Below are 21,194 nucleotides of genomic sequence, written 5' to 3'. Positions count from 1 at the left end.
GTGAACAAGTACACCAAAGCTATTGAAAATAACGTGCTACTAATCATAAATATTCAAGTAAATACTTTTCAGAATTGTTAACTACCTTGCACTAAGCGTCATTTAAAATAAAGACTGGAGATAGTCAATGTGTAGACAGATAAGGAAGTTTTCTGTAGGAGGCAGATATGTCCATGATTATGCGCATTCACGCAAAGGAAAATCATATTGTGTAAAGGCTTTTGCCTACTTTTAGATCACATAGGTTTGTTCCTGAAGTTCGAGAATAAACATCCAACTGTTCATTAAGAGAACTGTTGATGTCTGAACACTTCTCTTGATCTATTGGCTCTTAATTTATCTTTATTGTATATTTAATCTATATACTTACATACATATATTTACATGGATAAAGAGAATGGGACTGAAGTAGTTCAGTGAAGTCTTTATAGGAAACTATACGTCCACATGTAGCTATGACATTGCTCTCCCTTCTCTGTTCAGATACCTTGATGCTACAGGGCCACAAGAACACTTTATGCTTTCGGTGCTTGTTTTCATTCTGGATTTGACATCACAACAGACAGGAGTGCTATACTTCTCTTATAACATCTCTTAATTCTGTTTCAGGTATATGAAAAGGTTGCCTATCTCCTGACAGACTTAGGTATGTAGATCTTCACTAGTGGTATGTTTTTTTCTAGCTGTGGGATATACCTTTTTATTTCCATAAAATAGGGGTTTGAAAACTTAATCTGTGCATAGTATGATTCTGGCATTTCGTTCCGCAAGTGAGAAATATCAGAGAAAGAAGTGATAGGATTATTTCACTAAGGAAATAATAGAAAAGAAAGGAATTTTTTCTTACACTTCTATTTTTTTTTTTTTTTATGTTTTATAGTATAAATTTAAAACACTGTAATCTTAAAATGGAACAGAAGTCAAAACACATTATTTCTTAGAATGCTAAAACATATTTTTTTTCTATTTTTTCCCAAAGGCTTCATTATTTTTTTGCAATTTTTTAATTTGAACTTTCATATGGAAAAAATGGTTTCACATAAAATTACATTGTTCCAGATAAAAATGTTAAGATACACGTTTCAAAGTAGCTCTAATCCTGTCACATTAAAAATTTTTACTGAAGCTTCTAGTCGTGATTCAGTCATAGAGGTAATGCCTTCTAACTGATATAAAACAAGAAAGCAAAGACAGCATTTAAGATGTCTACTACGTGAATATTTTACCTTTTAGTGTTTCTTCTTACATGGTATCTTTTAGCCCATGTCAAAATACGCAGTTCATCTCATAGTTTAAAAGCAAGCTCGCTGTTTAAATTTAACAGCTCCCTCTTCTGGTTAAAGTACTGAAGAGCGTGCATTAAAGAAGCTCAAAAGTAGTGGTTCAGATAAATGGCAGTTGAACAGGTGAGAAAGATTCATAAAATTTTTTTTCAGATCACACTGGTTTGTATTCTTACTTTTTACATATATTATACTGTTAAATACCAGGGAAAAGAAAATGAAACAATTATTTCATTTCAATATACAAGCTCATTTTTCCCCAAATGTATGGAAGAATTAAAACAAACAAAAAAAAAAAATGTTGAATTAAGCAGATGTTTGAGCTAGATAGCTCACTCTGTTTCCTAAGGTGTTTTATGTCAAAGAGAAGCAGAACATCTTAACTTCTGGGAACAAGTGTTCATACGTAAAGCTAGTATCCTATACATTTGTATCCTAATTTAGTCATCATTAGACCAACGTAATTAAGTAGTACAAACATGAACTGAAAAATCCAGGCAGTTTAGACTTCTAACTCATATATGTGTTTTAAAACATATCAAGGTACTATATTCCAAGTTTGATACATTCATCAAAGAAATTTGTAATTTTTACAAAAAAAAATATTTAATTTTAATCATTATCACCGAGTTCTACTTCAGTTATAAAAAATGTTTTATGAACTATAAGGAAAAATGTGCAAGGCAATTCAGACCCACACAGAGTACTTGTAGCCCTACTACACATTTGTACATTTCTTTCAAAAAAAAAACAAACAAAAAAACACCGAAGAAAGACCCCCCCCCCATCCTTTCCTCATTGAGTTATAAACTGTTTAAAACTTTGCAAACATTATGACAGGAAAGTCTTAAGAATGAAGCAGTGGTTTTACAGAAGTATTTCAAAGGCAAGATGCTTGGGTGAGAAACCATCTGGCTGTTGGTGGTCTTTTTTCCCTCTGCTTTCCTTGACAGCCTCTATCTGTTGTTCTGCTGATGCCCAAGCACTTTTGCTCTTTGTTTGGGGTCTTTGTTGTGTTTTTTGTTGGATTGTTTTTTGTTTGTTTGTTTTTTAATCAAGATACCTGTATCCTTAAAATTAAAGATTCACATTCAATCCAAAACTTTTTCATGGAAATGGAAGAGCTGTCTTCCCACAGAGTTGTGTCCTATTCTGTACCGAGGAGCTTGTATCTCCCCTTTCTACAGAGAACCAACACAGTCTGAGCTACAGCAGTGGTTTTGTGACCTACAGACTGAACACTCTGGGGGGGTGGGGAAATTAATTACAACCTGATGGGGCATCATAACTGGAAAGCATCACTTGCTGTGTTAGTGTTGACTGTGAGCAAAGGTAGGCATAAGTGGATTTCATTTTTGTTTATGTAACGTATATTGTATCTTTCTGCAGAGCACCCTAGAACAGAATCTGAATGGGAAAACAGCTTTGCCTTGAAAATGTTCCTCTTCCAGTTTGTCAACTTGAACAGCTCCATCTTTTACATTGCCTTTTTTCTTGGCAGGTAAATTGTCTTTGCTAACTTGGACTTAAAGGAAAACTTTCCCAGAACTCGTAATCCTTGCTCATTTTATAGGTTTAAAGAAACTACAGTGACAGTTTGAACTGCAAGATTTAGATGTGAGTCAGTTTCTGAGGATAATTAATAACACAAAATTAATATTTTAAACTATATGTGAGGGTTGTATCCTTGAAATCTTTACTCATGAGACTTGACAGTAAAAAGTATACTTTTTAAGTGGATCTGTGTATGTGACTTTCCTACTAAATGAGAATTCAGAACCTTTGAAAATGCAGCCACTTCCTAAATGTGGGTCTGTATTTAGCCCTGCGCTAATAGGCTTTATTCATTTATTCTTGTTTATTCCCCTTTGGTTACATTTCCCAGGATTCATTTCTATAAATAGTAAATATTTTCTGGCAGGTTTTATACAAGAGTAGGAGGCAGAAATTCTGGCTCAAAGTTTTGTGTGTATCTTTAGCAGAGAGCATGAGATACTGGACAGGTCTAACTTTGCTTCATCTTCACTTCAGTTGCGTTGTGATCAGGCTTATCATTCCTGCAGGACCTACAGAGGACTTCAGAATACCTTCTATAAGGTTTTATAATATAATTTTAGTTCAAGATTGTTTGAAAAAAAAAAAAAAAATCAAACAGCAAACTGTCCGGAAAAGACTGTTGGTAATATCTGCTTGTTACATCCAATGGTGCATTTGCCATACGGTTTCTGAACTTCTTTGTATCTTGCTATCTCCTGTGTCTAGTAGGACCAGGCATGGGGTATTTTCTCTCTCACTTACAACTTTTGCTGAGGTCATTAAGAATTTTGATTCAAATCATGATACAAGAATCTGTTAGATCTGTAAAAAGCATTGAGTTTTGATGGCTTTGGAAATGATTTTATGCTTGTATGTCTGAGAGTGCAATCCAGTGCACTCTTCACGTGGGCAAGCAGATCCCTGTGCTGCAGTAAATTCCTATATATTGCAATGGTTTATGTTCTTAAAAGTAGATTAGAGAGTCTGAGTATCTAACATCTAAAACCTCTGAAGCTAGGATTTTTGTTCTGGACATAATAAAAGCTTAGGATCGCTTGCAAAATAATGGCCAATTGCATTCTAAAACTTCCATATCCTGCAGATACCACATTTAAGCCTGTGTGGTTTAATCTGTTTATATTTCATGAGTTTGCTCAGTGGATATTGTGAAATAACTACTGATACAGGGTGTTCTTGGAATGTCCACTGAGAAACAGAAATCTTGTTTTCCAGATTCGCAGGCCGCCCAGGAAAGTACAACAAGCTTTTTAACAGATGGAGACTGGAAGAGGTAAGCAATCCCATTTTGTATTCCTGTGTAATTTCCATGAGTAAAAAGGAAATGGCTGAAAGATATGACTTATGTCCAGTTTGAAAGATTTATTATTGCATCTAAGTGCAGTGAAGTGTAAACTCTTATTTACATCAAAGAACAGGAAATAGGAGATGTGTTTTTCCTTTTGCATTTTCCACTGTGATGAGTGACTCTGCCCGAGACACGCAGTCCTTTCTGCCTCTCTCTGGGAAAAGCAAACAATGATAGTCACTCACCTCACAGGCTCTACTAAATCCTATGCAATTGGAATCACCTGGTTATGTGGAATTTTTTTGGATGGAGGACATAAATATAGTGCCATCAGCTTTTTTATCAGCTTCTTGAGTTTCTGCCAGCACAGGGAAGACATGGAGCAGGTCTAGAGGAGGCCACAAAGTTGATCAGGGGGCTGGAGCAGCTCCCCTGTGAGTACGGGCTGAGAGAGTTGGGGGGGTTCAGCCTGGAGAAGAGAAGGCTCCGGGGAGACCTTAGAGCGGCCTCCCAGTGCTTAAAGGGGGGACAGGAAAGGTGGGGAGGGACTCTTTACCAGGGGGTGTAGGGATAGGACAAGGGGTAATGGCTTTAAACTGAAAGAGGGTAGATTTAGATTAGATACAAGGAAGAAATTCTTTATTGTGAGGGTGGTGAGGCACTGGAAGAAGTTTCCCAGAGTTGTGGCTGCCCCCTCCCTGGAAGGGTTCAAGGCCAGGTTGTAAGGAGCTTTGAGCAACCTGGTCTGGTGGAAGGTGTCCCTGCCCATGGCAAGTGTTTGGACCTGGTGATCTTTAAGGTCCCTTCCAACCCAAACTATTCTATGATTCTATGATTTAAAAGGAGAAAAGTAGTATTTTCAACATTTAGCTTGAAAATGTGTTAGAATTGTACCTCCCTGGATATCACTATCATGATGAATCATCTCTTATCTATGAAAAACAGTTTTTTTCTGTTGAACCTTGGTAGTCACAGAGTAAAATACCATAGCTTTGTAGGCCATGGTCTCAAAAAACTTTCTGTAAATGCTAAACATCTTAATGTGCCAGTTTATATAGCTATGATACCAATATCAGAGGTTCAGCTACTAGGTGTCTGTTCAGACTTAAGATACTACAAATGAAATATTGCTCCATTCTTTTGAAATTAATACATATGTATTAGTCTAAATGAAATGGACTATATCAACTACCATATATCTAGCACACTTACCCTTAGCTTAGGTAATACGATATAGTTCTCCAAGAAATAATATGTCTAAAGGTTGTTTAACCAAAATCTGTGTTAATATTTATGTTACTGATATTTCTTTTAATATTGCTGTAGATGGAGGTTAGTGTTTTCCATGAAACATATTTGAATATTTTTCACTCACCCTCTGAATGAATTTAAATGAAAGGAATTCTCTGATCTTAGCTCTTGATTTTTTTCCATTTCATTTCAGTGTCATCCCAGTGGCTGCTTGATAGATCTGTGTTTGCAAATGGGAGTTATTATGGTTTTAAAACAAATGTGGAACAACTTCATGGAACTAGGCTATCCGTAAGTTCAGATGTTAAAATTTGTTTTACAAATCATGATTACGTATTAGTGTGAATCAGTGATAGGGAAAAATATTTTTATGTTTGGAGAATGTTTTCACTCTTTGCATCTCACGTTCTGTAACTTTATTTCCAAGGGAAGCATTAACTGCTGCTCTAAGATAAAGCTTCTTGGTGCATGTTAACCATCAAAATTGTTTATTGTGATTTCATTTTCCATAATACAGACAGCTGTTCAGATACCAGAGAATAATGGGCTAAGAGTCTTAGAGTTTTCTTAAAACTGGAATAATATGTTTCAGTAAAAGATTGCTCATCAAATATTAATTTAATCAAAGTCTTAATCTTGAAAATATGTCAGAAGAGGTCCTGTCTTCTCAGCCCATCAGCTTCTTACCTCTCTCTAGAATTTATTTTAGAACATGCTCATATTCCTTTATGGAAAGCAGTGTTTTGTTTTGACAAAACCATTGTGTGCAACTGAGGCAACAGTTGCTGTTTCAGGTATCAAGAGCTAAAAACTAAATTAACTTGAGAAAAATACAGCAGCCTGTTAATAAAAATACTTATAATGCTTATATTTCCCATCTTCAGTCTCTTTTCAGTAACACCTAGAAACAAACGATAGTCTTTAATTGCTACCTATGTCAGTACTGAATAATACTTTTAATTTGCATAACACTTTTAATTTACCTAATTACTATTGGTAACTACTTTATGAGAAGACTTCTGCATAGCTTTATAAAAAATAGTCTTAAATATTTGCAGCTTCAGCAACACCTTTCACCATTTTAGACAGTTTTTCCAGCTTCAAGAAAAAGATACTCTGTCAAGTATCCAGATCTTTGTTTAACAATAGTGACGTATTCTAATATTCAATATATTGTGATACCATAGAGTTCTTACTGAGCTCCACTTGGTTTGTCTTTTACAGGATTAAAAATAAAGCGTTATTTATTTTTTTAATGCTCTCAACATGCATGATTTTTTTTCCCTGTTCTTTTTTTATTTAGGCATGCAGATAAATGCTACAAAAAAAAAGTCTAGGCAAGCAAATACCATATTCTGAAAAGCTTACTTGTGCAATGCCTAACATGCTACGTTAAAGACATAATTAAAATGGTAATGCAGAATTTTGAGAACTTTTGGAATTTCTCTGAAATGTGTCTTATATGATACTGTAAATATTTCCAGAAAATACCTAAGTAAACATTCAGGTGCTATTCAAAGTAGGCCCACTTACTTCAAAACAATACAACCAAGTATTGTAAATTACTGAGCAAGTGCAGTAAATAATGCTCTGTTTATCTAATAAAGTTTATTACAGAATTGGTGGTCACGACGCAAAATGAAGAGAGGAGGGCAGTTAATGGAGCATAAAATTTCTCTGCCTCAGTGGGAAAAAGATTGGAATCTGCAGCCTATGAATCTCCATGGTTTAATGGATGAATATTTAGAGATGGGTGAGCAAATATAGGGGCATGTCAGTTTTCTTAAGAAACCGTAACTACATCGAACAATAAAGATATTTTGCATTTCCAATTTCTAACCATAGAAATGCCTGTCCAGTTTTACAGTTTGGCTTTACCACTATCTTCGTTGCTGCCTTCCCACTGGCACCTCTCCTGGCACTGCTTAACAATATCATAGAAATAAGGTTAGATGCATACAAGTTTGTCACTCAGTGGCGAAGACCTATGCCTGCAAGAGCAACAGATATAGGTGAGAGAACCTAATGACTGTCACTGTCAGGTACCATCTCTTTGAGTTTCCTTCTTTAATGCAGCTTAACTCTTTAAATATTTCATGTGTCAGGAGTGAAACTGATAATGTAACCTACAGATCTCAGTGATAACTCTCCTGTTAAGCAACAGAAAGATAGTCAGTTGCTTAGCTAAGAGGACTCCTCAAATTTGCTTTCATTTTCAATAAGGGATCATAATACCCGGAATTTTGAAAGCAGGCTAAATAGTATTTCTGATTTGTGGAACACAAGGTTGAAAATGCTTTCCAAAATCTAGAAATTATATATAAGGAGTCAATTCACTTTGGGTTTAAAACTGATTTAAATAAAAATAAGAAATCCCTTTCCAAAATCTTTTATTTGGCTTATATAACCAAAGATTATAGTTATACATTTGTTGCTTAGCTATTTCTTCTCAGCAGGGTGTGCCATACTCTAAGACTTCATTCAGGTGGAGTCAGTGGTGGCAGGAATGTGGGGACATGGCTTAATCTTGACTAGCTTTTCTGACTGAATAATTCTTTCTCAATAAGAAAGGAAAACTGTATGACTAATAATTACTTTAATCACTAGTATGACTTCAAATTACTTTGACTGTAAAAAACTTAGTTGTCATTTCTTTTGTTCCTAGGTATCTGGTATGGGATTCTAGAAGGAATTGGAGTTCTGGCTGTCATCACCAATGCCTTTGTTATTGCCATTACTTCTGATTACATTCCACGTTTTGTCTATGCATACAAATATGGTCCCTGTACAGATCAAGGGTACAGACAAGAAAAGTAATTAAGATATTCTTTATATATATATGACTATTTCAGTGGAAGCACACTTTTGCTGCTGTCTTTCTGTGTTGACATACTTTAACATGTATCAGTAATATTTTACCTTTTACATATGTGTAAACCTTCAGAGAAGTGTAATTAACTCAGCACTCCAGGGAATCTGCAATCTACCTCCACAGTTGTTTAAGTGGAAAATCATGTCTTCCCTTCTGAATCCAAACAACAAAGTTCAGTATACATCACAGCAATTTTCAGGCTTTCTCTAGAGAAGCTTTTATTTTCTGCAATAGTTCTGGACTGTCATCTCTCACACACACACATATATATGTTCCCAAACCCTATTTTATTCTTGTCGTGGTTTGGGCCTGGTCGGCAACCAACCACCGCAGCTGGTCACCCTCCCTTCCCCCTCCCCGCCTGGGAATGGGGGAGGGCATTAGAGGGATGAAGGGAGACTCACAGGCTGAGATAGGAACAGCTTAATAATGACAATAAAATGAGAACAATGATGATGATAGAAAAAAAAAATATATATATATATAAACAGGCAATGCACAATGCAATTGCTCACCACCCGCTGACCAATATCCAGCCCGTTCCCGGCCAGCAACCCCGAGATACCAAGATCCCACAACCGCAATCCCGGAAGCGAGCGAGAGAGAGAGCTCCTTCCCAACCACCCCTCCTTTATACAGTGAGCATGACGTGCCATGATATGGAATATTTCATTGGCGAATTTGGGTCAGGTGCTGTGGCCGTGCTCCCTCCCTGCTCCCTGTGCCCTTGCACACGGGCAGGACATGGGGAGTCAGAGAGTCCTTGAAGTCTCGGTAGCAGCTGAAAACACCAGTGTGCTATCAGCATTCTTCTCATACCAAACCCAAAGCTAAATCCAAAACACAGCACTCGTCTAGTCCCTGAAAAGGAATATTAACTCTATTTCAACCCAAACCAAGACAATTCTAAGCCTTGTTCAGCCTCGAACGTCCCTTCCTCTTTCTCTTCAGAAATGCTAGCAGCCAAGCTCCAGCAAGAGTGGCCTTGACACTGTTTAGCCTAACTCCATATATCGTGTAACTTGGCTTCAAGCAAGTTATCTTACCAATCTTTGCACCACCAGGCCAGTTTCCTGCACTTCCCTCCAGACAACTACCAGTGTCTCTGAACTGTGGGTGCACCGTGCTCTGCATTTCCCAGTGTCTGTCATGACCTTTTACATGTTCTAAAAAGATCACAGTACTCATGGGCATCCTCTCTTTAATTTGGAGATCAGGGCCCTACTGGTAGTTTAAGGGGTTGTTTTGGAGGCATTTTTTGGTTTTGCTTTTTAAAGTGGAAATAAGGGTTGCCTCAAGAAAAGGAAGAATGACTTCGCTAATACTATAGCACATCTCACACATGCAACTTCACTTCTTTATTACAGAGGAGGAAGGATAACACTGAGAGCATCAAGGCTTGTCCATCAAGCTAGTACGGCTATGTTCACAGACTGTGCCCTCAGCTCACACCGCAGGGATCTGTCCTTCCTTCCCTCATTGCTCCATCTCTAATGATTAAAAATAGTGATTTACTCTTCCTGTGCTGTTAAAGGAAGAGAGAATTTAAGGGCAAAAAGAATGAAGCAAGATAAAATGAAAAGAGACAATAGCAGATGTTTAGTGTTTAATGTGCACTACCCAGTTCATAGAAAACTATGTAGTTCTATTTCTTCTTTTGCCCATAGTGATTTGAGGTGTCACAGCAAACCTGAAGGTACAGAAGGTATAATAGGATCCCTGATGCATCTTTTATTAAATGTTCTTTGCCTTTTAGAAGGCCCTTTGTTAAATTACAGGACAGATTTCCAAGAAGATGGGATGGATGTCTTATGTGGCCATCGTTTTCCAGCAGCAGACAAAATTTTCACTCCTACAGTCATCATTCAATGTATTTATGTGATTTATGTCAACAATACTAATAAATTGTTGCCCTTAAGATGGCTGTTTGGTATATATGCACTGTTCATTTTACTGCTGGTAAAAATTCTTCTTTGATTCAGCTCATAAAACCTGTCATTTTTTGATATATGCTGCATGGTTGGTGGAAGATTCTGCAAGGATGTTAAATTATTCTTCTCACTGCCTCTCTAACCGTCTTTCTAAGATCAGTAATTTCAGGAGACAGTGAAGAACACTGTAGCAACAATTTTTGGTTTATATCTGCTGGTAGATCAGAAGCAAAACTATGAAAAGTGCTGAAAATAGATTTTTGAACAGTGTTATCAACGAAACAGATGTTACTTGTTTCTTTACAAAAAAAACAACTTTGCTTTTTTGCTTAAAATTTTAAAATTGCTTTTGTCCTGACTAGCAAGTAACGTAGTACTCTCACAATACGTGATAGCAGAATATGTTTACATACGGGACCTGTGCTATATAGCCACTTTATGAAGAAAGCCCTGACCCTATGTCTTTTCCTTTCAGATGCTTAAAAGGGTATGTCAACAGCAGTTTATCAGTGTTTGATCTCAGTGAACTTGGAATGGGATACTCAGGATACTGCCGGTATGCTTTGATGCTCTTCCTCCTTTTGATACAGGCATAGATGTTAATGCAGACATTAAATTGAAAGTCAATGCTTAAATTACTGGCAGAATAGTTTCTTTTTTGCCTGTAAAATCATTGGAGTTCAAGTGTGTTCAACATGGAAGTCTAACATGCAAACACTGTGTGGTAGGAAGCAATACTAACACAGTGGAAACCTGTGTTCTGGGTTTTTCCAGGTGTTTCAAGCCATATCTTTTATGTCTCTATGAATTATTTAATTTCCAATTTTGCTCAGCTGCCAAGAAGGGTAAAAATTCTTATTTCAGTTTTGTTAAGCATTCTGAGGTCTATTAATTAAAATATAGAATTAAAATTTTTGTTGTGGCTCTAACCTAGGTTGAGATCCCAAACACTTGTGCAAGGTGAATACAAGAAATTCAGCATAAAAATTAAATATGGCATTGCATGAGTGCACTCCTCCTGATTTCAGATTTAGTTTTACAGTGAGAGTTAGATCAAATTGACTAAGAAGTTACAGAATCATGTTACTTTTATGCAAACTTCAGAGAACCTCAAATGCTTATAAGCAAAGATGAGGACCAATTTAGAGTCCACACTCTCGAACTTAACGCTCCAAGGCATCAGCTTTATAACAACAAGAAAAATTGATCTGGATTTTTGGAAGTAAAAAGTGCCCTCTTATAATCAGCCCTATTTAATTGCCTGTATTGTGGACTATTCTTCTCCTTTTCTGTTTAAATCCTCTTGAAGTATGCTTTCACTTAAGCTTTTGTTCTTTCAGCCAGATCAGGGATAAACTAGAGAGCCCTTCATCGTGTTCAGGTTTTTGAGCACAGGCTAATTCACATGGTTTTTCTTTGCTTTACAGGTACAGAGATTACAGAGCCCCACCATGGAGTTCAACTCCATATGAATTCACTTTGCAGTTCTGGCATGTCCTGGCAGCGCGGCTGGCCTTCATCATAGTATTTGAGGTTAGTCATGGAAAGGAACAATTAATTCCTACCTCTTTAAAGTCCAAGTTGTGTTTTTTTACGGTAGTCCCATAAATAAATTGTCAGTATCATCAACTGCTTGTTCATTACAGTCAAGAGCTAGGAAAAAAAAAAGAAATCACCCTCTCCAATCCGTTATCAATAAAGCTGCTTCAAACTGAATTAACCGAGCATGCACAGATTTTAGAGTGCCTCCAAAACTGTATTTCCTTAACAGTTGTTTTATGCATCAAGTTGGTTCCCAAACAAATCTTTCATGCTTTATTGAAAAAGAAGAAATGCAACTTATGTGCACAGTTACTGAAAGTTAAAATCTGTGTCAAGAAAATGATACATGATTCTACCTAAACATAAAAGCAGAAATGTGTGTTTTAACTTTGAAGAACATATTACGTCCTGTCCAGAAATCTGGTTACTTACTTCGATTACAAGCTCTCAACAAAGACTGTTTGTAGGTAGTTCTTGCTATTGTTATTCAAACTAGCATATCCTGCAGTCACATCTTCGTTTAGGTCACTAGCTATACCCTTAATTTTACTTTTCAGAAGGCTTCAGCATTTTCACACTTCTGATAAACCGCTTATTTACTCCCATATGTGTGTGTGTATATATTGAAAGAAGAGTTGCTTTTCAGTCATGAACTGAAGCTCAATTCCCGTTTTGCCACAAACTTTTAGGCCCTAAAATGTGGTCCTAGAAATGAATATTTATGCATCTTTGAAGCAATTATTTTTGTTCTTCTTTTCAGCACCTTGTTTTTGGAATAAAGTCTTTCATTGCCTACCTGATTCCAGACATGCCCAAAGACTTGTGTGACAGAATGAGGAGAGAGAAATACTTAGTCCAGGAAATGATGTATGAGGCTGAACTGGAGCATTTGCAGAAAGAAAGGAAAAAGAATGGGAAACAATATCACCATGAATGGCCTTAGTCACTATCATGATGCAACAAAAACACTGGAAATTGAAGAGTGCAGTTACAAAATGAAGTCAAGAGTCTGGCATCAGTGTCTGAGATTCACAGTGTATATATGTTCTTGCGGGGCAGTACAGCTGCAGGCTTTGGTGGGAACTGGAAACCAGATGCTTCCAATGAAGAAAATGAAAAGCCTTACCTGTAACTGGTCTGTAGTGAGCAACAGGAGAATTGGCACTCAGGAATGTGCAGACAGATTAAAAATTTGGACACACTGGTTTAAAAAAAGGCAATGAATTTTTATGCTGTTCGTGAAGATACTAACAGCATAATGAAAATAAAACATCACCTGTGAACTTATACAGTAAAGGCATGACTAAAACCAATTTACATGATATCCACTACTTCTACAGCTTCTGATAGCTCAGCTCCATCTGTAATGCCTCTGAAGAAAAGAGCAATTGTCGCCTTTGTGGCCATAACTTGATATAAATGATCAGGCTTATTGTTTTGTCAGGTTTGTCCTAGTCTCTTGTTGAGATTGTGGATGTGGTCCTACCCTAAAAAAGGGGTCTATGGCTGCTTAATATATACTATGCAGTTTAAGATTTGCACATCGGTGTCATTAATTTATCCTAGTTGAAAACCAAAAATTCGAAATTCAAAGAGAAAACAGCAGCACTAAGAGAACACATCACATTGCCCACGTTGCAGCTATATTTGAAAATGACATGGCTGTTAAGTTGTCTTTTCACTTTGTTGAGATGAAAGGCCACCTCCACATGCTTCCAGGATGAAAGAACTATCATTTTCATGCTCTGATGTAGCATGTGGATGTCTAACTGTGTTACTGTTTCCTTTGACCTGTCTGGACAACGATTCCATGACTGCACAGAATGCTAACTTGAAATAATCTCATACAGTGACTTCATCCTGAATATTCAATTAACTCTCCATAGTATGCAAGCTTATGCAGATATATATCAGACATACAGTATAACGTTTTGACTTGCTTTTTCAGGGAAGGAGAAGAGCAGCACTTTATAACAATGCTCTTCCTATTGTAATAGTAAATGCTCCAGTAATGTGCACTACTTCTGTTGGCCTAAATAAGTCAAAGCATGGGAGTTAGATGCAGGCAGATATGTATACAGATTGTATATAAATGCACACACACACACAGTGGTTACTTTTAGATTTTTTTATTATTATTTGTATTCCTTCTTAACAATTTTGGTGGGCTTTTTGGATAAAAACACTATAAAAGGTAGATGTTCATGTAAACTATCAAATTTCAGTTTTTATGTACATACAGCATACAGCAGTGTCGCTTATGGTTCTAGTCACATTTTGGTGATGAAATTGTCTATTACTAACATTTCATAATGTGGGAAAAGATAAGCACTTAATTTAAACTATTTCAATGAGTGTGCAGGGCTCACTTGCAGAGAAGGGAATGGAGAAACAGTTACAATCGTACTGTTTCTCTTGTACAATTTTAAGTAATACTTCTCTATATTGGATAAGCAAAATTTAAAAAGCGACAAGTCAACAAAGCACAGTAGCTATAAAGGTTGCAAATTTTAACATTATTTTTAGGGATAAAGCTGCTGCAAAATCACTGCAGACAAATATGAAAAGACCTGAATTTTTACTACTTACAATACCCCATTGAACCAGAAAGTGTGATTCCAGTGTTCACTTGCATGTATTAGCACAATCATTTTATTTTATTATGCCATATGAAATTAATTTTAAGAGTCAAGAGCCCATCAGAGTGGATGAGTATGACCTATTGTATCCAGGAGGCCTAGCACCAGACCTTAAGTTCTTTAGTTGTTTCACCATATTCATGAGATTTCTTGGTAAATTCCAGCTCTCTGTGACCAGACAAGGCAACTATAGGAGTATCTACAGTATTGCACAAAGGAGGAAAGAAATTGGAAGGTATGGTCTAATCAGATATTACCTGTTAATTCTGTCATAAAGGGCTGGTGGAATTCAGCTTCCCATATTTTGGAAAGGCTGTTTTATTCCTTCGTGTTCTGGGTTGTGCATTAAGCTCTTCAGGGAGTCCTCATTAGAAATAATTAATGCATTCTTCTCAGTGCTTAGAGAGTCACATGGTTTGATTTAATTTATTGTGTCTCTATTTCATTCTGTGGAATATCAAGCACCATTTGACAGCATTAACCATGTGTCATAGCTTTTGTTTCTGTGTCATGTAGGGATAGTATTCCAGTTCTTCAGAAGGTCACAGATGAGCTCTCTTTTTAATGTTTTCTCTAACAACTGAATGCCTTGGCTGGCCCAAGGCATAAAGATACAGGATAAAATTAGGCAAAAGTCAGAAATATTGATTGATTGTTATATACTATCTTGTTTCTGCTGTGGATATTAGCACATGTCAACACATACTTAGGCAAATTCCAATTGGACTTAAAAAACATATAAGAAAGAAAACCTTTTTGTATTTGAGATTTAAATATATATATATATATTATTAATGATTTCCAACACTGATGTATAAGAGTATATCAAAGGCAAGTATGTAGATCTGACATTGTGCATTTTACACACTGGAAAAGCACAATAAGTTTTGGAGAAACACTGTGTGTGTTCCTTTATTTTTGGAGGACATCAACAATGTCTAAAGGTTTTGCCACTATCTAGCCATTTGCTTAAGCTGAGAAAACATTTTGCTAGAATTTTAGTATGCTGTTTGCATTGACTGCACGTTATTTTACTGAAGTATAAGGCACACACTGTCCTCAGGAATAATGTATTTTATGAATGGTGAATGATCTTTTCATATTCTAAATATTGTCTTTCCAAACAAATGACCAGTATGAATAGACTGTGCATGCAAGCTGCGTTTGTGAAATCTGACCAAGCTTTAGAACTTCAATTTGTGCAAAAATGCTTTAGATTGTTGCAGATCTAATCTATGACAACTTTGCTCTATGCATGCGCCCTTAGAGAGACTGCATGAGCAACTAGATATTTTAAAATACAAAGGATTAGTCCAAAATGTCTTAATTATTCTTAACCAAATTCCATGTCTTGATTCAGACAAAAGAACTTTCCATTTCAGAAACAGTAAAATGTCCACATGCATTTATACACATCTCATTTCTAATGACTTTTCATTCTAAATTTGTGCCTAATGTGTGAGATTTGAATTCTGGTAACTAAAAAAGGAAAAAAAAAAATTTCTGCTTCATTAGCCATCTAAATGACAGATTCCTTCTCAGAGCTCGAAGTCTGTCTCCATATAGATGGATGAATGAAGAGCTCAGCGTTCACAACTGAGCGCTAACAGGGTTGCATGAAGGTTGAGCACACGCTCGCAATTTGTTATTCTGTGATTCAGTTTCCTTACCAGAAACACAGCACAGTGATTGAGCATCCCAATAGAGTACCAATATTTGGAAACAAAACAAACCCCATGATGGCTACTTTTAAATTTTTCTTTCCTACCCCTTTTTGTTAAAGGATTTATAGAGAATGTTTAGATGAACATTGAAGTTTATATTGATGCTGACAAGGCTAAAATTTCCATAGTGATGATGGACGGTAAGTGGGTTTTTTTGTTTTGTTAGATGTTTCTTTGAAAGTACCTATCTTCATTACTACAAAATACATCAGTAGTTACTATGATGATTTCTGACACCAAGTCATCTTAAATTCTGTTCTGAGGATCAGTCAGGATCAACTGTGTCCTATTGAAAGCTCAAAAGAAAAATATCTGGAGTGCCTAGTGAAAATAGTTCAGTAGGTACATACCTTAATGCTTAAATTCATAAACCTCCTGAGGTTTTCTTTGTAAAAAGTTCTGTCGAAGGAAAAATATCTTGAGAAACACAGCCTTAGGATGAGTGTTAATATGGGGAAAGGCAAGAATGTTGGTGATATTTTATTCTTAGTGTGATATCAAAGTGATCAGTCTAAGGTAAGTAGTGTACGTCTGCTGTTTCCTTGCTGCGGCTTCTTCCACTGCAGACTCCAAATGAGAGTGCTGCCAGAGAGAATTTCTGGAGCTGTGGGATCCAGTGGCATTACCTGCCAAGTCCTACATGGCATCTTGGGATTTATTAATCATTTGCATTATGTCACAGTTCATTCATGGGCAAATTAGTAATTAGAAGCATCATATCATTGTGGTTAACTGAAAATCATCTGTGTTCACAAACTGAAAAGAAATAATTCATGCATAGTTAACTTGCAAGTGCCACAAATTTTCATGAAAACTATTATAAACCAGATTTTTCACATACACTGAGTGATGGCCATATCAATAAAACTCATTTTATACAAACAGCTAAATGTGAAGGCAATAAAGTTAATGGAAAATCAGTCACATTTTCTATTAAGTGTTACATAGGAGAAAAGGGACAGGGATAAAAATAGTGGTATCAGCAATCCCTTACAATGAAATAGTACTTCCAGAAGCATTTTATTTTTTGTAATCATTATAAACTATTGATGTTTCTTATTTGGGGATAAAGGTTGAAACAAATATACAGCTAGTCTTTCATAATAATGTTTATTTGGTGTTAAGGCAGATGTTAGAATTCAAACAGAATTCCCCATTTAGACAGACTTGTTATTTTCTTAATTCCAACATGTACTTTATCTGACTAAAATGCGTGCAGTGACACTTTTTGAAAGTGTTTAAGTGAATTGCAAACCTAAAATCCTGTGGTGGGAAATTTAGCAGCTTGAAAAAGATCCCTAAGTCTTTTCATATACAACTTTGTGCTTGCAAAACCCATGTTATACCAGGGTAAAATGCAGCAAGCCAGCATATGGAGGCTGAGGATGACCAGAGGACGCAAAGGGCTCCACTTGAGCAAGCTTTCTCCAGAACTCCAACAGGTTCTGCAAAACAAGGGTTTAAAGATGGAGCGTGGTGACAGGCCTCCTGATCCTTTTCCTTTTCTCCTCTGGCTCATTCTTTACTTATCCTCAGTGTTTCACCAAATGATAACTTCTTGTTGACAGTCCAATTTCCAGGGCAACTCTGTAACTGCAGAATTTTTTACAGGCTCTTTTTTGATGTCACTAACTGAGAAGCCAAAGCAGAAAGTGCACAAATACTAGTTTGTCTGGTGCTTTTTACAAGTTAGTATGCGTTGGACAGAGCAGTGCGAGGAAGCACAGGCTGCATCTACATGTGCCATTAGGCCACCCATTTCTGGATCTGTCCTTCCAGCCACTTACCCAAGCACTACATTTTGCACTCCTTATGTCCCTCCCTACACACACATCCTAAATACCCTACACAATCCTAACATTTTTAAATTTATATAACAGATTCATATTGACAAATTTTCTCTAATATTGACATTGCAACCACATTTACTAGAAATTTGTACTGGCATGATTTTGGCGTTTTCATAATAGCACAATGTTACCACAACAGCACAAAGTTCTAATGGCACAAGGAACTGTAGAGAAATCACTTTGCTATGCCATGTTATACGGGAAGTTTTTTAATCCAGGACTGGGATTTAGTCTTGAAATGTTAATGCTGTATTCCCTCCTAACTGCACTGGAAATTACCTTGTGTTAGTTCTGTTGGCATATTCTAAGTTTTTGCTATAAAGTCTATAACGTTCTATGTTCTCTGTAGTTTGCATTCTTATTACCATATGCTAGTTATTAGGATGCTACTGGGTGAGAAATGAGGAATTAACCCAAAGCAGTCTAAAGCTAATGAGATTCTAAGCACTGAGAACCCAACAATTTTTCTGTTAATAATGAATAAAATTTCAGATCACCATTTTATTTTGTGTTCTATTCAGATTACTCAGTTTTGTATTGAAAAATCTTCCAAACTGTTGGCTCTAATTTTTACCTAGAGTAGTATCACTGAAATTTCAGTGCTTTGAAATAATCTCATGTAAAATCAAACTGAAAAACATAGTTCAGTCATTTTTTTACTCTGATAGTCCTGGCTAACTTGGAATATCATGATCATAGGAGATTTCTTAAAATGTGTATATATTTGAAATTTATGTAATATTTAAATGCAACTTGGTTTCTAAGTAAGGAATAGGAATAAAATTTCAACTATTTTTTCTATTCATAAATCCACACTTTGTAAGTAATATTTAGAATAAGATTACAGTACCACAGAGCGTTTCAGAGAAAATGACTTTTATGCACTACAAGCTAGAAGTTCCTCTGGTGTGTCAGCTTTCCGTTTCTTTTGTGTGTTAAGATTACTTTTACAAGCCGATATGTACCCCAGAACTAAAAGAATTCACTAAGGAAAACATTGTTGATCTGATTAACTATTGTTAAGACACTTTTGGCATAAATTTGTCTTTGAGATGCCGTTTACTTTATCAAGGTTTACATGTACAAATGCAACTACTTACTGTATCATACACATTTGAATATTGCATTTTTTTCAGTAATAAACTTGGATATCTTTGAAAAAGGCTTTGAGCTTCATTATTTCAAACATTCAAAGTTAATTTAAAAAAAAAAATATCATGCACTTGAAAAGTGAGTGCTCTTGAGCCTTCAAACCATAGTATTGTAAGGAAGAAACTGAAGGGTTACTCTTGGCTCAGACACTTTTAACAATTAAATACTCATTTGCTGTGGTCTCAAGGCACATCTAGACTCCCTTTTCAAATTTTCAGTGATTTATGATCTACTGCTTTCACTAGTGACTAAGAATTTCTTTAAGATCTTGGTTTAGAATTTACGTGTTCTTAATTTCTTAATCTCATTTTTTCAACTCAAGTGCACAAGCTAGCTCTTCTCTGTAAGGATCAGTGATTTGGGATGTAAATTAAATGAGAAGAGGGTAACTGTAAACAACACTGATATGAATATTTAATCAGGATGGTAATTTTTCTGAATTCCAGTTTTGCTAGGCCACATTCTTAAATCTTGGTAGAAGACTGAGCAAAGAAGTACTGATTAACTATTTTAGCTGTCATACGTAAGCCCACATGTTGGACTTAATAAAACCTTGTGGAATGCTTGGTGCCTTTACAAATACAGAAAACTCTTGGGCTCGATGGGCAGCTTTAGTTGAAACAAAACTAGTCCAGAAATATGAAGGTAAAGATAAATTCTTCGGGATAATTCTTCAAAGACATTTTGAGAGAATGCAATTCTAGCCAACTTAACTCAATTTTTTTGACATTAAATGAACAAATTAAGATTCTCTTTTGTGGCAAAGAACTTGAAAAGACACTAGGTCAGTAGTGAATCAATGTAAAGATGTTGCTAAAATTGTGAGAAAATACTGAAAAATGCAAAGTATGCATCTTGCAGCACGCAGAGCATAAGAACACTGAAATGAGTAAGCATCTCAATAAATATTCAGAGCAGACTTGGTCGTTTTCACAGCTAGATGTCTCTGAATCAGATATCCTCCAAGTGCCAGTACAGAGGTTTGTTTCACCTGCCATCTAACTATGTAGCTTCACATTGGTGTCTTGAACTAGCTTCACTCCGGAATTATTTTACATCCTTAAGCATGATAGACTTTCTTGATATAACATAAACAATAATGTGTGTGGCCATGAGATATAAATGATACAACAGTATTATTTACCGAGTTTCTCTCTCTGCTTTGATATGCGTATGAAGTATGGAAGCATGACCAGAAAGCACACCACACGAGACAACAGGCTGCCAGCCAGACTCGGCTGTAAACTTTTATGAAATTATAAAAGTGGTGTAAAAGGGATTAACACAAATATTGACTTAACTCTCAGTTTGTTGACAAACTGTCCTGCACAAGCGAGGCAGTGTCCTTTACAGACTGCTGCGTCTGTTCTCTGAATATCCTGGGAGCATTCCCAGAGGTAGGGCAAGAACACAGACGGGGGAAGGCACTTCAAAGACCAGGTTGACCTGGACCTACATCATAAAGATGGGTGCTGATAAAGCAAAAGCAACATCTGGGTATTTCAGAGCAATATGATCTAAATATCAGCTGGGTCTATAAATGTCTGAGTCATCTCTGATATTTTCATTCAGTTGTGAATTTTGTTTAAAACCAAATACATTCATCCATAAAACTACATCCAGAAAGTTACCAAGGAGAAAGGTGGTTTGTTGAGTTTGATTTACACCAGGCAAACTTTAGAGGAAATGTGTTCCAGTGAAGCAGCTCTTAGTGGGCTAGGTACTGAAGAGGGAAGACAGGTCGAATAAAGAATACCTGCTTAATAGCTATTATGGCTAGTGAGACTGAATTCTCAGCTTCAGTACCTCCTTCCAAGACATTTTACCAGACAGATTATTTTGCCTAATCATGTGCCTTTTCCCATAAATCAGCATGGATTATCAATTAGGAAGCATCATCATCAACATTTTATTTTCTTTATTTCATAAAAGTAGTAGGTGGATATTTTCTAGCTGAAAGGATGTCTTTCCAAGACTAACACGGATAATGAATTCAAAGTAAAATTTGTTACTTTCTCCTATAGCTTTTACAATAAGACATTATAAAGAAATCTTAGTTTCATGGAGGAAGCAAACACGATTAACTCTGTCACTAAAAGACCGGTCTG

The 21,194-nt window shown here is 36.2% G+C and overlaps 1 protein-coding gene across 3 annotated transcripts in view; it reads left to right on the top strand.

Moving 5' to 3' along the window:
• ANO3 (anoctamin 3) overlaps positions 1 to 19,075 on the top strand; it is a 137,649-nt gene extending 118,574 nt beyond the window's left edge. For 2 of the 3 annotated variants that reach the window (XM_033006938.2, XM_033006936.2), the window contains 10 exons: positions 610 to 646; positions 2,673 to 2,784; positions 4,053 to 4,110; positions 5,570 to 5,667; positions 6,984 to 7,129; positions 7,236 to 7,388; positions 8,042 to 8,189; positions 10,655 to 10,735; positions 11,607 to 11,712; positions 12,482 to 19,075. In XM_033006938.2, coding sequence (XP_032862829.2) covers positions 610 to 646; positions 2,673 to 2,784; positions 4,053 to 4,110; positions 5,570 to 5,667; positions 6,984 to 7,129; positions 7,236 to 7,388; positions 8,042 to 8,189; positions 10,655 to 10,735; positions 11,607 to 11,712; positions 12,482 to 12,664 — 1,122 coding nt within the window. In that variant the 3' untranslated portion in view covers positions 12,665 to 19,075. The remainder of the gene's footprint in view (positions 1 to 609; positions 647 to 2,672; positions 2,785 to 4,052; positions 4,111 to 5,569; positions 5,668 to 6,983; positions 7,130 to 7,235; positions 7,389 to 8,041; positions 8,190 to 10,654; positions 10,736 to 11,606; positions 11,713 to 12,481) is intronic. The other variant, XR_004409131.2, reaches the window with a different exon arrangement.
• The last annotated feature ends 2,119 nt before the right edge of the window (positions 19,076 to 21,194 follow it).

Source organism: Tyto alba, unplaced genomic scaffold, assembly GCF_018691265.1.
Source record: "Tyto alba isolate M040663 unplaced genomic scaffold, T.alba_DEE_v4.0 Super-Scaffold_8, whole genome shotgun sequence".
In the NCBI taxonomy this organism is placed as follows: domain Eukaryota; kingdom Metazoa; phylum Chordata; class Aves; order Strigiformes; family Tytonidae; genus Tyto; species Tyto alba.
The sequence above is the reverse complement of the archived record's forward strand: the minus strand, read 5'-3'. Positions and strand labels throughout refer to the sequence as shown.